The sequence below is a fragment of the Rattus rattus genome, chromosome 5 (genome assembly GCF_011064425.1).
Source record: "Rattus rattus isolate New Zealand chromosome 5, Rrattus_CSIRO_v1, whole genome shotgun sequence".
In the NCBI taxonomy this organism is placed as follows: domain Eukaryota; kingdom Metazoa; phylum Chordata; class Mammalia; order Rodentia; family Muridae; genus Rattus; species Rattus rattus.
Window position 1 is genome coordinate 154,342,681 of NC_046158.1, and position 21,045 is coordinate 154,363,725.

Consider the following 21,045-nt stretch of genomic DNA (forward strand, 5'->3'; position numbering starts at 1 on the left):
GCCTGCATCCTGTGCTAGAGTTTCTCAACTGACTTAACCGTCATGCCAGGGCACCAGGACCCAGCTGCTCTGCTTTGGGGCATTACGTGTTCCTTCTGTAAACAGCAGGTAGCAGCTTAGCATGTAAGGCACAAGTCCCAGCCCAGTTCCTTTCATAGCCTGTACCTGTGTATAAAATCGTTGTTACAACTTCAGTCTCAGGTGAAAAACTGTTGGGGAAATGGGTAATGAGGCCACACCCCACTGAGGACATTGGAGTTGAGGGTCATGGGGTTCCACCCTTCCCTGAGTCTCTATAGGCAATTAATGGTTACTAAAGGAGAGGTGTTTTCTTCAGAAGTGCAGCCACAGGCAAATGGGGTATACTCCTGTAGTAACCCTAACTTAACTCACTGGTTCACACCAGAAAAGACCTGAGTAGAAGAGGGACTAGTTGAGAAAATAGGATCAGTGGGAGGGCGTGGATAAGAGATGATGGTAAGGAAATAATACATTACATCATGTATGAAATGTTACAATAAAGCCATTATGTGTACTTAGTGCATGAAATGAACCCTAAGGAGCCGGGCCTGGTGGCTCGTGCCTGTGATGTCATCACTTTGAGGGACTGGTGTAGGATTGCTCTGAGATTATGGTCATCCTGGACTATAAGAGTAAGATTTTGTCTTAGCCAAAAAGAAAAATGTACATTGAAGCACACGGGTAACCTCAGCTCTTGGGAGTGTGGAAGCAGGATTGTAAACTCAGTGTCATGCTTGGTTAATGTATCTGGTTTGAGATTTGAATGGACTACATAAGACCCTGCCTCAAAAAACAAACCCAATTAACACAAAAAACCATCACCCCCCAAATGCACTTATACATCTGAACATGTTTCCAGAAAACAAGCCAGTTTCTGATACTTTGTATTTTTAAGGAATGGAGTCTCACTTCTTAAAGCCTTTTGTTAAGATCAAATGGAGACATATTGTCCAGTCTAACCCCAAGCCTCAGCCTCACCCAGAGTGGCCGGGACCGAGGCATTGCCAGTTTATTTGGCCTATTGTTGCTTGAAAGATTCCTCTCCATCTTCACAGGGATTGGCTACATGAGTGTAAAGAGAGACGTGTGCCACTAAACTCCATCATGTCCTGATGCAGGATCCAGCTGGGCTGCCTGGCTTTGACCTTGGCAAGCTAACGAACAGTTGTGGGCCCTATTTTCCTCTAGGGGGCAATACACTTCATTCATGGTGCCTGAAGATTTAAATGAGATTATGCACTCTGTGTACTTGGCACACATGCCCAGCCCACAGGAATTCTTTAGGAACACTTTGTTCTCATTGGAAGGAGTCAGGGTCAGTCCAGAGAAATACCTCAGTCTTGGGAACTGAAAAGGGCATAATGGCTTCTGTGTGAAGCCCGGTCCATTTCCCTTCACAATCAACCGGTATCGAGATCTTCAGTGGCAGCCACAGTGCCCCTCCCAACCTCATCTGTAGGGCAGGAAGCTGCCCTTGAGCCCGTGGTTAGGAAACCTGGTCTATCCAGGTCACCAGGACTACATAGTGAAACCCTGGCTCAAGAACAAAACCACAATACACTCAGTTTTTATTTTGGAGACCCAGTCATGCATACTAAAATTACATATTTTTACCATTTAGAAAAATGCACTAGAAAAATAAACTTTTGGTCAACACTGAAGTAGGTGAACCCACCACATGTGCACATACTCAAAGCCAAACTGAATTTCAGTTTGGAGTAAGGAATGTGACCAGGGACTAAAATGGTGGCCTAGATTGGTCAGGAAAATAGCCCAGTTCCCACCCATCAGAGAGGGTATCGAGGTCTTGGCCACTGAGAAGTTTCAAGTATTCTACCTGTTGGGTTCCTATGCCGAGAAGCTGAGGCACGTCCACAAGAACCCAAAGTGGCTACTACTAACTGCCTGATGGGAAAAGGTTGAAAACACACATAGGACCCCAGGTAACTGAAAACCAGTAAATTTGGTCACAAACCAGTAAAATGTGACTCTAGCTGCAAATCCCACTGGACCTTCCTGTGGAGCACGTTCCCACTGAGAAGGAACATTTGATGGCGCTTCTTGCATTTGTGGCTGAGTCTTTCTGAGTCAGGAGAACAGAGGGCAGATTTACAACATGAGCAGACTGCAGTACTGAGAAGCCTTAGCAAGATGTCTCCTGAGAGCCTGTGTATTTGGTGTTCCCTCCCACATGACAGGATCCCAGCACAGCAACACTTACATCAACTGAGTTAGCATTTTCCTTTCTACAGGAAACCCGAGGATGAGGTATTATGATACCATAACAGCAGTGTGGCTGTTGCTGGCCAAACTGGCTGCTAGGTGGTAAGGCCATCTCAGGCATTCAGGGGGAATGGCTCCAGTCCCCCAACTCTGAAGAAACTGCCCTATAACCTGAGGTGCTTACAAAGATGAAATGGGAGTAGTCGAACCCACCTGTGCCTGGAGAAAGCCAAGGCGTAAGAAGCCAGCACTTCCAGTTGTTTCTGTAGATTTTATCTGTGTTTCTACATGAAGGCAGAACTCATACTTTTCTAGGAAGATGAACTGCCTGGAAGTCTGTAGAGGACTTGAGAAAGAGAAGACTCCCATATTCTTACACTAGGGCATCTCCGCGCCAAGCAGAGTGGAATCTCCTTATTTCCAGAGTCAGTCAGGAGCAGGATTCAGTGTTCAGCAGACAACCTCTGTCCAGCACTCGGTGTTAATGCTATACTCAAGACTGTGTAGGAAGATAAAGCTGGAACCCACTTCTATTTCCCTAGCCCCTTCCCAATACCACATGACTTTGAATGGAGGAAAAGTTGACTTCCAGCTGTCAGAACTGTCTAGATTTTTACCCTAAAGTCAGATTCCTGCTCACTTGCTGGCTTTACCAGTGCGCTCCCCTAGCTGAGGCCTATGGTGCCCCTGCTGCTCAACACTGGGTTGCTTGGCACCAGGACATCCTGGTCTCACAGCCTGCTTCAAACCTGAAGTGCCAAGAGTCCTCTAGAGTCCACAAGTAGCAATGGGGACATAACAGACCCAGCCTCCTTAGAGTCTTGGTACAATGGCTCCCTCTTGGCTTAACCAGAAAGGCTTGGCAAACAGGCAACATTTCTGCTCTGAGATTTCTCCCCAAGAACCTGGTTGTCCCTTTGTTAAGTCAAAGAGACTAACTAGTCACATGACACGATTTAAATTTAGGGAAACAGGTAGGACTGAGACATTCATCTTTCCCTTTGTTTTTTTCCTTCTGCCTTTTCCCCAACTACCAAAGAAAACTTCTAATAAGACTCTCCACCAAGGCTAGAGAGCCATCGTGGGTCTTTTTAGGTGCCTGGGTGGCCATCCCTTTAGGCAGAAAACACCAGGAGCTAAAGCAAATAGCAGAAAATGGCCCTGATGGGCAGTCAAGAGGGTGTATCAGTGCCTAAGCTCAGCCAGGAGCTAGGAGATCAAGGATTCGCATCTATGGTGAAAAGAGTGTCCTCCAGAATTGGCATTATTGAGGTAAGTGTCCATAAAGAGCTTCTGTGATGTTTTGGGAAATGCTGTTAAGGGTGGAACAGCTTATTAACAACCAACTGACCTTTGGTCTCCAAGCACTGTATGTAAGCTGTATGCAATGCCCGCTTAGTCTAGGAGACACACAGCCAACAGACCTGACACTACCTGACACCACAATACGTGGTGAATACCAAAGGACACGTCAAAAGCCAAGGGAAAAATCACCTCACTCAGTGCTTGGGTTAAGGCTAAAATCCTGTCAGTTGTCTACAATACCCCAGTGCAGAGCTAACAATCTGGCCAACTGGTCCTCCCATACTAGACAAACACTCCCGTGTGTCTGGGAGGGCAGGGCCCCCAGGTGAACCAGCAACAGCCTGCCCCCCCGTATGTTTCCAGGGACAAAAACTGCAAGAGCACAAGTCCGTGGCTGTTTCTAATATAGTACGGATGTCTCCGGTGTGGGAGGAATCTGTACAACATCCGGGTACAAGACTTGGTCAGCCTCACAAAAGCCATCCCTTTCAAGTTCATCCATCATTCTGCAAAAGCAGTTGGTTACCACCAACTCCCAGGAACATACTAATTTCTTTAAAGGCAGGGCCAAATGGTGATGTTCCTTTACATAAGGCTTGTGTCTATAACACAAAACCAAACCAAACCAAAAAGGCCCGGCCACCTCCAGGTGGTCATCTTTCCAAGCAGAAACCTAACAGAACTTTAGCAGGCCCCAGGCCTTCATTCCATGGAGCCTAACTTAGAGCTGACAAGCTGAGGCCCCTATCCATCTAGTCACACACTGGACTCCTAGTCCAAGTGCTTTTAGCTACGCAGTCCAAGAATCCAGTGTTTTATGTTGACCTGCATGATTCCATGGAGAACCAGAGCTAAGGCTTTATGGGTTTGGGGAAAGTGTCCATTGCAAGATTTAAGCCTGGAACCCAGGATGATTTGTAGCCTTAGCTTCCAAATTTGACCTTTAACCTTTAAGTGCTGCCTGGGCCTGGCGTTTCTACCACTCAGTTAGCAGTGCTTCCCAGACCCAGCAATGACAACTGGGGCCTGAACCCTGACCTTTGCAGATGAGCAGCAGCAGTCAACACCTACAGTTTATGGGAAAGAGACTCAAAGTCTCACGCATGGCCACCTTTCAGGATTGGCAATTGTTTCAGAGTCATGATCAATCAAGTTGTCTTCTCCTGGTCACTTCAGAGTGACTTTGACCCTAGTTCTTTCCAAGATGCATAAGAAACAGATGCAGCTTCCAGAGTAACAGTTGCAGACTTAGAGTACAGACATCTGGGAATCACCAGGGCAATTTCCTTGTCTTCTTGGAATAACCCGGCTGGTCAGAGGTCTGCCTGTGATGGGCTCTCCTTAAATCTCTGCAGGCAGCTCCGTGCTGCACTGGGATGGAGCAAGACCGAGGGCCTGGCATCCTCAGCCTGTGCATTCGAAGAAGGAAGGAATTACACATGGTGATTCTCCCGGAAGAGGGCTAATAGCAGGAGTACAGCTGGGACTTCATGGCTCGCATGGAGTCGTCACACTGCGCGTCTGAGATCAGCCCCTCAGGCAGCAGGGGCTGGCCCAGGAGACCATCGCAGCCGGACTCAGGCTGGCAGAACTCTTTCACAAAATCATCCTCCGAGGCCAGCAGCACCGCGTTCCAGCTGGCAGTGTCCAGCTCCCCAGCGGTGCCCCCATACTCTTTGGGGAGGATATTCCTTGGAAGGCTCGTGTGCAGAGAGCTCAGGTCAGACCCATGGAGGAAGAACTGAAACAGAATGGTATAAAAAGCACAGTCAGCAGCCCTGATCATGGGCACAAGATTGGGCCCTGCAACATGCCATCATGGGGCCAGGGGAACATGAGGACCCAGTCCTTCCTCCAGGAGCCATTTTCTTCAGTGCTATGGCCATTTTAAGTGCCCAAATCCTGGTAAATGGCCCTTTATTCATGACATTGTAAATAACCCTAAATAAACTCCTTGGCTCACTAAAACAGACAAAACAGACATGAAAGTAGAAGTGGGTGGAGAGAGGAAGAGGCTGGGGGGAGGGGTGCGAGGACAAGCCTGTCACAGGGAATAACAGTGACATAATGCAGCTGATTATCATATATTACCATGCTGATCATGCGGGTTTTTGTCAACTTGATACAAGCTAGAATCATATGAGAAGGGAGAACCTCAATTGAGAAAACGCCCCAATCAGATTGGCCTGCGGGACATTTCCCGTCCCTGTGAAGGTGGTTCCTGGGGTGTATGAAATGGCGAATGGGGCAAGCTTTAAGCAGCAAGTCGTAAGCAGCATTCCCCGACAGTCTCTGGTTCAGTTTTTCCCTCACGTTCCTGCCTTGGCTTCCCTCAGTGGACTGATCAGGGATATGGAAGCCAAGGTTATGGGTTTATCACAGTGATAGAGACATAAGACACTAATAAAAGCATTTTCTAAGGACAGACACACACATGCTGGGGGAATCAGTAATGAATCAATCTCCCTGTGGCAGGTGCTCAAATAAACATGGGCTGAATAAACAAAGTGCCTCGGCCCCAGGTGCCTGTAACACCTTAATCCCCACTGCACACCCCCCTGAGGAGACATCAGTCCAGCCATGATGCAACTAATTCACTACCACCCCACCAGTCCTGTGCCACCATCATTGCTCAGAGCCTCTCATCAGAAGGAGCCTTGTCCCAGAACAGTCCCTCCTGTCGGTGTCGCTCAGGTAAGGTCACTGTATGTACTGTCCTCTGATGCTCCCATCTTGTGGGCCCGCAAGGCCTGTCAGACTGGCCCTTTAGTTTCTCAGGCTTCACCCATCAGTCTCCCCATCACTTAGCCCTAGCCGCCAGCTCCCTACCCGATCTCCCAGCCGGGCACCCTCCAGTGCCTCAGCTTTATTCTGTGTGGTCTCCTGGCTGCTGGACGGCTTGCTCCCTCACAAGTCTCAGTGGCACCAGCTCTCGCTGCCTGACGAGTGCACAGCCCCTTCATGGTACTAACGCTCCGTTCACTGCAGGGTCTTTCCAGAGCGCGAGAAAGTTTGGGCAGGGATTTGGCATGGATTTCATGCCATCTAGAAGTTGGTCAATTGCATTTTGAATGAGTGAGCACTGACGGGAATAAATGAACACCGTCAGGGACCACAGAAGACGGTTTCAAAGATGCGACCCGTCTGCAGAGAGGGTCTTTAGGAACCGTGATGGGTACTGTCAACTGTCAAAGTGACCGAATCCCTTGGGAGACAGGACTCTGGGCATGCCTGTGGGAGCTGGATCCTGGTCTGCATCAAATGGAGAGAAGCAAACCCTGTCTTCTCACTGTGGTTGCAACTCAACCAGCTACTTCAAGCTATTGTCAATGAACCCTTTGTGCCTTGAATGGCTTTTGTTGGGTGTTTTATCGCAGCAACAGAAAGGCAGGACGGGAACCAACAGGGCTCACAGCACCAGCACTTCGAAGTCCTAACCCGGAATTACTGAGGAGATTCAAACACCTCTCAGGCCAGGCTCACCTCTCTCTGTTAACAGAAAGGGCCTGGGAATCTGAGCCCAGAGTCTAGGTTTTAGCTCCTACAACCTTGAGATTGTCTGTGGTGTATGCTTCTTTTTGAAAAGCTATGAAACCGGGCAGGAGAGACGGCTCAGAAATGAAGAGCACTGCTGCTCTTCCAGAGGTCCCGAGTTCAAATCCCAGCATCAACGTCAGGTGGCTCACAACAGGATATAAACCCAACCCCAGGGGAATCCAGTGCTCTCTTCTGGCTTGGGCACTACACACACGTGCACATGCACGCACGCACATACACACACACACTAAAATTGAAAGATCTTTAAAAACATGACCAACTGTGAGACTGAACCCAGGGTTGGGGTGACCTCAGTGTCTCTGAGTGGGAAGGAGAATAAAGACGCCAGCCACATTTCCATCACTGATCCTGAGAGAGATGGACAGAAAGGAAGACTCTTTTAAAAGTGTCTTCTGGGGCTGGCTGTGCAAGTTATGGCAGAGCACTCGTCAAGCATGCATGAGTTAGCAATGATGGATCCATCAATCCATCTGCTCGGTGACCTTTCCCTTCCTTTTCTAGACCCTCTTACACATAAACTGCCATGCTGGGTAAGCCAGGAGACTGGGAAGTCTGAGTGGATTACAGAGCGGAGAGGCAGTCTAATCTAAAAATCCCGCCTTCGTCTTGGGCTCTGTTGTAAGCACAACACCCTGGTCCTGTTCACCCTATGGACAATGTCTTCTTCCCCTCAGAAAAAGAGTGGGCCATGTTTATTTGTACCATATGCTTTCCAAACTACTTCCTGGACAAAAAATGCTGATGTTCTAGGGGTCACGAATAAATCAGGTGAGGAAAAAAAAAATCAAGGGAGATTTTTTTTAAAGTATTCCATTCAAAGGACGTCACTTACCCTGTTTGCAATTTTCTCCTTCAGAAATGGTTTTATGATGGCGAAAATGCCCTTAAATATCCGAGGTTCGTTTACTATGTGAACTGCTTTTATCCGAATGGGGAAGCCATCCTGTGGATGGGAAGAATGCCTTGTTAGAACACTACAATATCTGCATACCGTCCCCTCTGCAGCTGCCCTCCCATCTACACCGTAACAGGCCCAGCAGCAATCTGGTCTGCCTCTCACAGCCTTCCCAGAGCTAGCCCTGGTGTGAGCAAACAGGAACAAACTGTGAGGAGATCTGGGTCAGAAGAGCTAGGCAAAGAAGTGGGGAGCCCGTCCTACAGCAGCAAACAAAGGCTCGAGTGCACAGAGAAAGAGCTGAAAACAGTAGGCCTTCCAGGTCAGAGCTGCCCCAAGTGCATTTCCCAGGGTGCATCAGAAATGACGTGAAGCAGGGCTGCTTGGGAAATATTGTGAGCCAGAGGAATGTGGTGACCTACACGGTTAAATAAGTTTCCTTAGCCTCGCCTAGTGGCTGAAGCCTGTAATCCCAGCTATGTAGGAATTCGAGGTGGGAGGGTTATGAGTTCAAGGCCTGTTTAGAATACACAGTATGGTGGTTTGCATGAGATAACCCCCATACTTGGGCATCTCAACACCTGGTCCCACTTGGCGGCTGTGTCTGAGGAATTGAGCAGTGGCCTCCTAGAGGAAGCGTGGCCCTGGGGACAGGCTGTGAGAACAAACAGCCTCACGCTATTCCTCCTGCTCTCTGGTTTGTGCTTTTGGCTCCCTGTCCTGCCACAGGTTTGAGCCTTGACGCCGGCCTCCCTACCATAGTGGACTCTTATCTCTCTGGAACCATATGCGAAACAGACTTCTTTTCCTGTAGGTTGCCTTGGTCGAGGCTTGGATCATAGTGACAAAATGGTAAATAATAGACAGAGTCATTTCAAGGCTAGCCTGGGCTCCTTGGGGAAACTCTGTCTCAACATAAAAAGTGGTTTGTTGTTTGAAATGTCTGGGCTGTGGCTCCATAGTGGAGCCCTTGCCTAGGGTGCAGAGCTCTAGGTTCAATGTCCAGGTCCATGAAAACAGAGATGTTCCTTTAAGTGCAGTTCTGTTCACTGTTTACGCCACTGACGTTTACAGGGAGATTTACAAGAAAGAGACACAGTAAATCGCAGTTCTCAGACTTACTTAACCCTGACATTTTGGTCCTGTCTGGGTAATCTTACATTAGTAGGGAAATACAGACACAAACGCAATCCCAACACTGTGTGTCATTCAGCAGGAGCCAGCAAAACCGAGCTAGGAGCTGCAAGAGTGGCTCAGCGGCTAAGAGCATTGTCCCTTCCACAGGAACTGGGTGACTCCCAGCACCCACGCGTCGTCTTACAACCTAGTCTTAGGCAACCTGAAAGCTTCCTCTGTTCCCCTGGGACACCGGGCACACATGTGCAGGTGTACGCGCAGACAAAACACCCTATACATAAAATAAAAACAGAACAGAGCCAGGGACGGAGCTCAGTGGTAGACTGTTTGCCTGGCATACACGAGGTCCCGAGTTCTATTCCTAGCACAAGAAAAAACAAAAACAGGGGGCTGGAGAGATGGCTCAGTGGTTAGGAGCACTGACTGCTCTCCCAGAGGTCCTGAGTTCAATTCCCAGCAACCACATGGTGGCTCACAACCATCTGTAATGAGATCTGATGCCCTCTTCTGGTGTGTCTGAGGACAGCTACAGTGCACTCATATACATGAAATAAATAAATCTTTAGTAAAAAGAAAAATAGTAAAAGCTAAGGAAGACCAGGTGTTCAAATTTATAGTCATGGAGCTGTGAGGCAGGAGGATTAGGTCAATCTTTGGCTACCTATCAAGTTTGAGGCCAGCCTGGACTACAAGAGATTCTGTCTCAAAAAAACAAACTAAAACGATGACCAATGCAGGAGAGGTCTGCGAGAGTGAGTGGATCCATGCGGGGCCTGGACACTGTGGACTCAGTGAAAGACAGCTGAGCCTCTGCTCCTCGCAGCTCACAAGAGGCAGCACCAAGGGGCAGCCCAGTGAACAAGAGCCCAGCCTTCCATGGCTGTGGCACACAGAGCAAGCTACATGCTCTAGGTCTCAGCTTCCCCATCTATCAAAACAGAAACTAATTCTTGCCTGCCTCAGCGTGCTCCCTGAGGGACTGAACCGTAAAGACAGCAGTGCTTTGTGAACCATTAAGCAGGGACAAGTGATTCCTTCTGCAGGCCAAAAGCACTGAGGATCACCCTCCCTGACAGTGGGGAGTGGGCTCTGTGTAGTCCTCCATAAGACGGTAGTGAGTGGACAGGGCTGTGGGGGGAAGCAAAGCCCCATGGCAGGGGCATGGGGTGCCCAGGGCCATACCTGAAGGATGCCAATCACCTTTCTGGCGATAAAGGGGCCAAAGTGAGACGCCTTTGATAAGCTCACTCCCTTGTAGTCAGCGAGGATTACAACCCCGTTCACCTGGGTCTCCTCGGACTGAATGAGTTTTTCTAACGTCAAGTATATGGCGCGGATGTTCTCGGTGATCGGGTAGTTGCTCGGTATCCATCTGTCTGAGGTCACAAGAGATGGACAGGGTTACAGAACGAGTGCAAACAAGCGCTCAGAGGAAGACGCATCATCTACAGCTTCAGCTCTGAGATGGAAGAGAAAGGCACCTGTACCACGGTCCTGCCCGGCAGCTGGCAGGACCTCCCAGACCCCGCTGAGCCTCTGAGGACAAAAGCACCACTGGCTGCTGAGGTTAAAAGCCTGAACTCTGAAGTCGGGCATGGTAGCCTCTGACCTTCACTAGCTGTGTGACCTTGGGCAAGATGCTTCCACACTCTGAGCTTCTCTCTTAAGTAGACAGGTAAGGACACCTGTCCTCCTGGCCACCTCTGCTTCCTGCTGTCAAGTGCTATTACATCACCACACCGGTTGTCCATTCTAGTCACACAGGCTGCACAGAACTGACTTGACTGATGACTCCAGGGCGGGTGAGGGTTGGCACTGGCTGGCCAATCTGGTATAACATCCTAGTCAGAGCACAGGGTCTAAGCCAGGCCACCCAGAGCGAGGCTTAATCTCGGGTGTGGTTCTTGGGAAAGAGAAGCTCTCTCCTCCCTGAAATCTGAGGCCAGAGCTGGTCTGACATGAAGTCCAAGCCAAGGCTGGCAGACATGGAATCACCTTTCCAGTCAGGTCCCCTCAAGTCTAACTGAACCCAGATGTCACCTGGGCAAAGGAGTTCTCATTTCAACTGGTCTGAGCTGGCTTTCGGTCATTTGCTCCCACTCACTCACAACTCCAGGGGTGTGGCAGGATGGAGCACAGCCATATTCCACAAAGCCCCCCTCAAACTCCTTCTTGCAGGATGTGTGCATCATTAATATTTGCATATTTAATGATTCCTCTCTTTGGGAAAAGGGTAACCATGACAATGGTATTTTTGACTGTTAGTCACTATTCTTTTTCTCTTCTTCCCACCATTTTTCTGGCAGAGTTTTACTCTGTAGCTCAGGATGCCCTTGAACTGTCAGCGAGCCTTCCGAGTGTTGGCATAATAGGCATGGGCCACTGTGCCCAGCTGGCAACTACAATTCTCAAGAAACTCTTCACCAAGACCTTATGTCAGGGCTGTGGTTCACACCCGCACCCTGAGCACGTGGGAGTTCAGGTCTTCTTCAGTTACACAGAAAGGCCTGGGAGCTACAGAGATGGCTCAGTGGTTAGAGCACTGACTGTTCTTCCAGAGGTCCTGAGTTCAAATCCCAGCAACCACATGGAGACTCACAATTGTCTGTAATGGGATCTGATGCCCTCTTCTGGTGTATCTGAAGACAGCTATGGTGTACTCATATAAACAAAAATTAATTTAAAAATTATTTTAAAAAAGAGATAGTTCAAGGCCAGCCTGGGCTACATAAGACCCTGTCTCAAAAAAAAAAAAAAATTCACCCCTAAATGCTGGGGGAGGGATCCCTGGTCCTCAATTATGTGGGCCGGTGGTAAGATCCCCATGCTCAGGTAAATAACCCCCAACCTATGCTCATGGTTCAAGTAACTCTACTGAAATGCAGTAGGCTAACTCCAGCCACCCATTCCCTGCGGGGGTTGGGGCCAGGCGGGGGCCAGGTCGGGGTGGGTGTGAGCACTGAGGGCTTCTTGGGAAGGAGGAGCTTGGGGACGGGGGTCGGGGGGTGGGGAGGGTGATAAAGGATAATGGGAGATTATAATCAAAGTAAACATACATATGTATGTATGAAATCATGGGACAATGCATTTAAAAACAAGTTCATCTTGCTAGCAATGGGATATTTGATGCACACAATTATTTTCTTTTTAAAAACATTTTTAGGTATGTGTGTATAACACATGTACACGATCATGTGTGAGGGGACACACATGCCATACAGCATGTGTAGACGTCAGAAGACAACCCTGGATTGACACTTCCCACTTGGGATCCAGGGATCTGAATCACGCCTGTGGGGCAAGTGCTCTTACCACTGAGCTCTCTTACCTGCCCTCTGCAAAACTATCCTAAGTCTTTGCCAAACTTGGTGATTAATGTTCATGTGAATTAAGTCTCCTCTCTATAACATACCATCTTTCAATCACATCTATCTCAAAAATGCTTAAAAAAAAAATAAAAGGGCAAAGTAAAACCCAGTTAGCAACACAGCTTCATCCGTAGGCTTCCTCCTAAGAGGTTGGGTCAGCAGGGAGAGGTCCCGATCTCATCAAACACAAGGACAGAATTCATCTCACAAGCTCAGCTCCTCAGGAGGGGCGCAGCCAGCATGGTGCATGGGACCATCTGATAACACGCTTGTGAGGGGCGCTCACAGCAGTCGGACAAGACTTGCCAGCTGTTTTCTAGGTCTCTCAGTGCTCAGAAATCTGCACTGCTTGTTTTAAAATAAACACCTCATCTCGGAAAGCGCCTAGCACAGCAGGTAAATCGGCTCCAGCTGTCTGTCACGAGGTGCAGGGTGCAGAGAAGGGTCTAGACTGTAAAGACTGTTGGTAAAAGAAGGACACGTGAGGCATCCAGGAGGGAAACCTGGAGGCGGCCATTCGGCAGACACCCCTTCAGGTGACTGCAGGCAGAGGGCTGCCAGTGTGCTCACTACTTGGCCTGCTTAGGAGAAGTGCTGTAATCTAACTTCCATTTTCTCCTTGGTGTTGCAATGAAGGGAATGGAGGGTCTGTGAGTGGAGGGAAGGCTCTGCCTCACTGCCCTGGTGCCCTGGAGACAGAACTAGGAACCAGAAGGTTGGAGTTCCCACACCCTCCACTCACTGGCCAAAACATTTCTAAATTTTTGAAGTGCTGTAACAGCGAATGAATCAAGGGGTTCTGATCATAGCTCAGGGGTACAGTCCTGTCCAGCAGGTGAGGGCCAGGGCTACACTCCCAGCACTGAAGAAAAATAAAACAGTAAAAATAAAGTGAATCTTGTCAAGGTTTAACCTAACAGAGGAAAGGGGGAGGGAGGGAGGGAGAGAAGAGGCGCCGTTCCAGGCTTCTGCCCAGCCACACCGCTCACTTAGACCTGTACTCAGCCCACGCGGGGGAGGCACTGGGAGAAGCTTGGCAATTGTGCCTGCTCCTGTGACCAAGAGCAGAGTCCTGAGCCCACTGCACGCTCTCCTGTGGAATTTGAGTTTGCACTAACAGGAGCTCACTGGGTAGCCAGGTGGCCTGAGAGCTGACAGGGGCCAGATTTTGCTTTGCTGCTCTTCAGAGGAAGAGCATGAAGAAGCTGTCTGTGCCAAGCGCAGACAGGGCTGGAGGCCTGTGCTCTGGGGTCCATGTTCTGGTCAGACTGGCAGCATCTTTGGTGTGTTAGATCTGGGAGCCATTTCTGCCTCATTAGGTCAAGGCTTCCTTGTTGTCCTCAGATAGTCTGAGGATGGTTTTGTCATCAAAAAGACCTCTGAGGCCAGCCATGGCGATACACTTAAAATTCTAGCACTTGGGAGGCAGAGGCAAGAGGGTCAGGAGTTCAAGGTCATTCTCTGCTGCGTGGGGAGTCTGAGATCAGCCTGGACTGTTAAAAAAGCCAAAACTAAAAGGAAAAGAACCTTCACTAAACCAAGGAAGTGGGGGACTATGAGAGGCAACAGAGTGAAGGACAGACCCATCCCAGAGACCACACAATCCCCCGTACCTGGTCGGATGCAGAGGACATGGCAGCCCCTGGGGTCTGTGTGGGGCAGCACTGTGAGGAATCCAGAGTTAAGAACGTCTTTCAGGGCTGATGGCCTCAGGTTGCTGAAGACCTCTGGCCAGCTCCGCCTGCAGCCATGGTAGTTGACCAGCAGCTGCAGGGCCCGGTCATAATCAAACTTTCGGGCCCTCAGAAAGCGCAACAGGAAGGCATCATCCAGCGATGTACTCAGGTATGGGTACTCCTTCCGCACCATGTCTCGAAGGGCCTGCACATCCCGGAGTCTCCACTCGGGCTTCTCCTGAAGCTCTTCCCTGGCCTTGGTGACCAAGTCTTCTGTCAGCGAGCACACGTAGCCGGGAGGTTCCGGGGGAGGCGGTGGCAGCTCATTTTCGGAGAGTGAGGCCACAGAGGGGCTGGTTCTCACAGAGTCACTTTCTTCTGACATTAGCTATCAGGGTCCCTGCTGACACACAGGCCACAAGTGAGGTTAAGAAGGTGGAGCATGAAGCCAGTGGTGGTGGTGTGTGTGCCTTGAATCCCAGCACTCAGGAGGCAGAGGCAGGAGGAGCTTTATGAGTTCAAGGCCAGCCTGGTCTTCAGGTGAGTTCTGGGACAGCCACAGCTATCACACAGAGAAGCCCTGCCTCCAGAGGGGGAATGGGAAGGGGGGGGGAGAGTGCAAACATTGCATCTTCAAGTGAGTTCTGGGACAGCCACAGCTATCACACAGAGAAGCCCTGCCTCCAGAGGGGCAGTGGGTATGGGGGGGAGAGTGCAAATGTGCATCTTCGGTTGTTGGTACTACAGGTAACTCTTTTGCCACACAACCATAAGGACCAGTCTGACCCCAGGAACCCACAGAAAGCTGGAAGAATTAACCCCATTAGTCTTCTGTCCTCTCCGAGAACACCTTACATAGTCACTCACATACGTGTATGCATGTAATTTTAAAGGTGACGCCTTGCTTACATGGGACCCCGGGAAGAACGGTCATGATCTGAGTCACATACCTAAGTCACATCCAACAGCTAAAGAGACTGTGTCTTCTTGGAAGAGTCTAAACAGAGGCTCAACTCGTCATCACACAAATGAGAATGCAAACATCAAAGACCGCTGAGATTCAAACCCAGTACCAAAACGGGGTCTAAAATACTGGTGAGAATATAAATTCAACCTTTCTAGAGGACGGTTTGTCAATCCTGAAATTCAGAACTAGGCTGGAGAGATGGCTCAGCGAGCAAAGTACGGTTCTGATCCCCGGTATCCACATAAAAGCCGACTGCCTGTGAGGCTGGAGCTCTGGTGCTTGGGGGAGCAGAGGGCAGAGCCGGGAGGGTCCCTGAAGCCCATCGGCCAGACAGAGTAGCAGAGCGAGTGAGCTCCCGGCTATCAGCCTGTCTTAAGAAATAAGCTGGGAGGGAGACTCAGCAAGTGAAGGCCCCAGGCACCGAGCTGGGCAAGGTGAGTCTGGATCTCTGGAACATTCGAGGTGGGAGAAGAGAACCGACTCCCACAAGCTGTCCTGTGATCTCCACACCCACACTGTGGCATAAACATGCCCAACCTTGCCCCGTGCAAATTAATAACTGATATACATTGACATCTCACTCACACAGAAAGAGAGAGAGAGAGAGAGAGAGAGAGAGAGAGAGAGAGAGAGAGAGAGAGACAGAGAGAGAGACAGAGACAGAGATAGACACGGGTCTTCATGAATTGACATGAAGGAGGAAAAAGCCAGAAGAGAGTACAGAAAACAATCAGATTTGTGTGGAAGGAAATAAAACAAATTTACCAAAAGTTACCTCTAAGAAATGGATCTGAACAACTGGACACTTAAGAAAACTTTCTAACCATACTGGGTTTTTTTCTTTGAGACTCACTATGTAGCTCAACATGGTCTGGCAGTTGCCCACCTCCCGTCTCCGCCTCTAGAGTGCTGGGATTACATGTGTGTGACGCCATGCTCAGCTTGCTTCCGTCTTATTTCTACAATGTAACTTACTATGGTGATCACGGAAATGTGTCAGATCTGCTGCTAAGGACACAGAACCGAAGGGACCAGCTGCTGTCCCTTCAGACACCACCCGCTTAAGGCCATGCTTTGTATAAACACTCTCCAGTTCCCCAAGCAGTGCATGACCAAGAGAGATGTGGGTACCTCCAAGAGGCAACCCTGGTTCATGTTCTCTGTCCCTCTGGCTGGACTGCTCTTGGAGTCTTCCCACCTACGCCTCCTTCACGGGGGCCAGCCCTCCATGACAGACTGGAGGGTCTTCCTTTGTCATCCCTGCATAAACTCCACACACTGCCTGTCCATCAGTTGACAGTAGGGCTTGACACTGGGAAAGCCTGCACTCACTCACTGCTGGATGGAAACGAAGGGCAGCTGCCTGCGTTGTCCTGGGAATAAGCTAGCTGCAGGACTCCCTGGCTGCAGAGCCTAGGCCTCTGTCCATGGGACACTGATCTTCCATCCCATGCTCAACAAGCAAAGCAGGGCTGTCTCAAAATCTTGTTCATACCTGTAACGCCCTGGCTAAACTCCTGCTCCACGGAGGCCAGCGGCCAAGCAGGCCACTCCCTCCAAATCTCAGGGTTGCCAACTCCGTCTCTCAAAGTCTAACCTCTGGATCCATGAACTTCATGTGCTTGCTTCCAAACGTTTATCCTCATCCTGGGCATATCCTGGTCCCTCTCAATGGTATGTCCTTCCTCCGGGTCTTCCCAACCCACACGGATTCACCCTAAGTCCTGAGTGGATGACACACATGCACCTAGCAAATATCAAATACTCAGGATGTACCAGGTTCTTTTCCAGGCGCTGGGGTTGTAGACGTAAAGGAAAAAAATCCCGCTTCATTGGGCCCAGTGGAGATGGGAGACATTTCTAACCATAATAGCCAGCCCATTAATATGAAGAAGAGAAGCGGGGGGTAGGATCAGGTTTGCAGTTTTAAATAGGGCAGGCAGGCAAGGCTCCTCTAGGTAACACTTGAGCAAAGATGAGAGGACAGGATATGTCAAACGCATCACATGGTCGGGTGAAGGTGTCTGAAGATGCCTGGCTTTTCTGAGAAACAAGAAGCCCCGGTGTAGCTAGATTGTAGAAAGCAAAGTGAGAGAAAGTAGACGGATTCAGAAGCCTATTGGGGGCTAGTGGCCAGGGCGCAAGTAGGCCCGTGAGAACTTCAAATTTTTGTGCAGAGCTGGTTGGACACGATCCGATTTCTGCTCAAAAGGACGACTCTACTGTCTCAAGTATGCACTCGGGGTGAGAGATGGCTTCACTTGCAGCCCCAGCCTGGCTACCTGACTTCAAACTGTGGAAACGAACTTTCCAAAATTTGCAAAACCCACGCAAAAGTGGAAGGGGAAAACCAACCCAAGGCTGACCTCTGACCTCCACGTGTGCGCCATCTACACCCACACACCCCAGAAAGTGAACGTGATGGAAGTGATGGTCTGGAGCAGTGGCTCTCACCCTTCCTAACGCTGCGACCCTTCGATACAGTTCATGTTGTGGTGACCCCCGACCACAGAAGTATTTCCATTGTTACTCCGTAACTGTCATTTTGCTAGTCATATAATGTCAATATCTGTGTTTTCCAGTGGTCTTTTGTGAATCTCGACCCACAGATTGGGAACCACTGGTGTAGAAATTTCACCAACAGTCCAGGTGAGAGGGGACAGTGACATGAAGAGTCAGCTGTTACTGACTCCAGACTGTCTAAAGAACTAGCCTCAAAGGCCCTCCTGTACCTGTCAGGCCCTGTGCTGACGGCTGCTAGGGACACAGCAGAAAATAAAGCCTTGGGCTGGAGAGATGGCTCAGCGGTTAAGAGCACCCGATTACTCTTCCAGAGGTCATGAGTTCAATTCCCAGCAACCACATGGTGGCTCACAACCATCTGTAAAGAGATCTGATGCCCTCTTCTGGTGTATCTGGAGACAGCTACAGTGTACTTGTATATAATAAATGAATAAATCTTAAAAAAAAAAAAAAAGAAAAAGAAAATAAAGCCTTGCCTGGTGCAGCTTACATCATGGAGGATTGCAATGAGGTCATACGTGCTTAAGGGTTTTGCTTTGAGTCAAGCTCCGTATTGTACATGTTTTCTTATTTCTTCCTGTGTGTTGCTGGAGATAAAACCCAGGCGCCTGGGTATGAGCTCTGTGGACCAGCACAGGCCCCATTCTTGACATGCGTGCAGGTAATCAGTGTGTGAAGCCCGGGCTTGTTCATTAACCTGAATGTAGCGCCTAAAAAGCTATTAAGACATATAGGCTCCACATCATAAATATTTTATTTTAATGTACTTTACAGAGGTGTGTTGAGCAAGGGATGGGACAATCCTGATCTCAGGGGAGCCACCCTGGGCTGTTTCCATGGCAGTCACCAACAGCTAAGTGCCCGGAATCCCAATTCATTGCCTGAGATTGACTGTAGTGCCACAGGCTATAGACCCAGCCTCAAAGGCCCTCTCCTTTCTCTCCTTTCCTTACCAGGGAAGACAAACTAATAACCCGCCATCTTTGGAATAGATCACACCTCTGACACCCTCTGCATAAAAAGCTCTTCTCCATGTCTGCTGCCAATGGGACAACTTATCATCTTCGTGGCTCAATTGTGATGTGATCTATTCTGTAAACCTTCCACCCCCCAGCCCCCAGCTTCCTCAGGGTGAGTTCCTCCAGTTTTCCACAGCACCGGGTTCCTATTTGTCTTTGGAGACTTTTGCTCGGTGTCACAGGTGTTTACACGAAACCCTTCAGACTCAGTTCCCACCCATCATTTAACAAAGAATTACTGATCGCCTCCTGTACATGTCAGGCACTGTGCTGACGGCTGCTAGGGACACAGCAGAAAATAAAGCCTCGCTCGCCTGGTGCAGCTTCCATCACGAAGGACTGATGAAAGAGGTCATACGTGCTTGAGGGTTTTGCTTTGAGTCAAGCTCAGCATTGTACATGCTTTCTTGTTTCTTCCTGCGTGTTGCTGGAGATAAAACCCAGAGTCTTGCACACGCTAAGCACCACTCTACCCCTGCACTGCACTGTCAACTCCACATTTCATCCTCACAATACGGAGCGAGCCCATTAGCATCACTTTCCACTTTACAAAGGAGGGAGATGACTTCTACAACGTGAATCCCAACAAGGCACAGAACTTGCCTGTGGAGTCACAAGACCCAGTGCCAGCTCATGACAGCACTCAGTAAACATCAGGGGAAGTATGGCAAGTCCTGTCCAGTGAGGCAGAGCGAAGGAGTGTCGAGCCCCACCCTGGCCTCATCATTTCTATCTTCCACCTGCAGCTTCCTGTTGAATCCCCAAGGGCTCAGCAGTGGCTGTCAGCCTGGAGAATAACATGATAGACAGGATATAAAGCCTGACCTCCTTCCCACCTCGAGCCATCTCTCTCTCTCTGGAGCATCCCCTCTCGTCCACAACAACAGGAGGCAGGAAGCCACTCTCTCGGAGCCCCAGAGACCTCGGAGCCGCTGACAGCGTTCCAAGGCCCCTACTTCCGGTCTTCGCCCCCTCCCCAGGTGTCCCCATTTCCTGGGGTCTCCCGCCCCTCTGGCCCACTTCCGGCGGCCTCGCCCTCTCCTGTCCCTATCTCTGGCCCCTCGGCGCACACACGGGCTCGTGGGCACTCACCGGCCGGGCGGCGGGCGGAGCGCGGGTCACAGCGGCAGGAGCCTCGGCTGGCAGAGCGCGCAGAACAGACCCGCACTCCACAGCCGGCCGGTCCGGCCCTCGCGCCGGAAGTGACGTCCTGGACGCGTGTAGGCGGTGCCCATCCGGGAGTGCGCATGAGTGATCTTTGCGGCGTTGGCTTGGGTGTTGTCACCACCTGGTGGCCCGGGCTGTATAGCTGAGTTGGGTGGGTGGATTGGAAACTGAGGCCTGGGGGAGGAAATCAGCTACTCCCCTGGGACATACTACCGTATGCCTAGTGTTCTACACCACTGTCTCATTAAATAGTTTTTTGTTTTTGCAAATCCCCCTGCTTCATGATAGAGAATTGTCAAATCGGTGCACTAGACCTAGACCTCAGGATTATCATTTGCAGAACTACTAGGTCCTCAGCTGACGTCTGGTCTGACTGCCTGGTGTCAGTGTGCCATCGGCTGAGCCACTCTGGCCAAGTGCCCTTGCCTCCTGGCCTCAGTTTCTTCACGAATAACACAATTCTTGCCCTGGACTTCGACTCAGAAACTGCCTGTTTCCTGCTTTGGGGCTCTCACAATGTTGTCTCCAGACGGCAGAATTTTGAAAAGGAGTTACTAGCTCCACGCCTGGTCCATTAACTATCCTCACCACACAGCCACAGTTTGTGCAACTGTAATTTAGGGGCAAATCTCTGAGATTCCTCTTTCAGGTAGAATAAGGACAACAGACCGTTTCTAGAAGTTCCAGTGGACCACATTTATAGGGGTGACCTTAAGTTCCCTCATTCCCTATGTTACAGAGAAATGGAGTCTTAGAGTGGTGGGAAGTGACCTTCAGGGACATAAGGACACATGGATTTTGCCAGACGCCAAACTGCATATGTGGGAGGAGTGTGAGGTAGCCCGGGAATCCTGAGTTGTGTTTATCTGGTTTTGTTTGTTTTTAATAGAGGGTGTCTGTAGATTGGGCTAGCCCCCAACTCATGACTCTTGAGCCTTTGTCTCCTTAGAGTTGGTAAATATGTACCACTACCCCAGGTTACAAGCCACGAGACTTGCAATCCTAGGTTCTCTCTCCGGCCCCCAACTTCCAGGCTGCCAAATAAAATATAGAACACTCAGTTAAATTTGAATTTCAGATAAACAAAGGTCTATTTTTAAGACTTATGTAACATTCGGGACACATACTTTAGAAATGTTTGTTTCTCAGAAATTCAAATTTAAATAGGCGTCCTATTGCACCCCTG

General features: G+C 49.7%; 1 protein-coding gene across 2 annotated transcripts; it reads right to left on the reverse strand.

Moving 5' to 3' along the window:
* Positions 1-3,936: 3,936 nt before the first annotated feature.
* Positions 3,937-19,882, reverse strand: Ttpal (alpha tocopherol transfer protein like). Of its 2 annotated transcripts, none has more exons than XM_032904879.1 (5): positions 19,785-19,882; positions 14,121-14,583; positions 10,322-10,515; positions 7,940-8,050; positions 3,937-5,290 (listed from the first exon to the last, which is right to left on the reverse strand). In XM_032904879.1, exons 2-5 carry the CDS (start codon positions 14,566-14,568, stop codon positions 5,012-5,014), a joined length of 1,032 nt encoding a protein of 343 aa, XP_032760770.1. In that variant the 5' UTR covers positions 14,569-14,583; positions 19,785-19,882; the 3' UTR covers positions 3,937-5,011. The 2 variants fall into 2 exon arrangements, with proteins under 2 accessions (XP_032760770.1, XP_032760771.1); XM_032904880.1 differs by having other exon boundaries at positions 14,121-14,586.
* Positions 19,883-21,045: the final 1,163 nt, after the last annotated feature.

Bases quoted from the DNA above. Each gene is read 5' to 3' on its own strand.
- Ttpal (XM_032904879.1), bottom strand. From the start codon at position 14,568: ATGTCAGAAGAAAGTGACTCTGTGAGAACCAGCCCCTCTGTGGCCTCA. The intron at 10,516-14,120 runs GTACGGGGGATT...TTGTGACCTCAG, and splicing joins TGTCCTCTGCATCCGACCAG to ACAGATGGATACCGAGCAAC. The intron at 8,051-10,321 runs GTATGGCCCTGG...TCCCATCCACAG, and splicing joins AGGTGATTGGCATCCTTCAG to GATGGCTTCCCCATTCGGAT.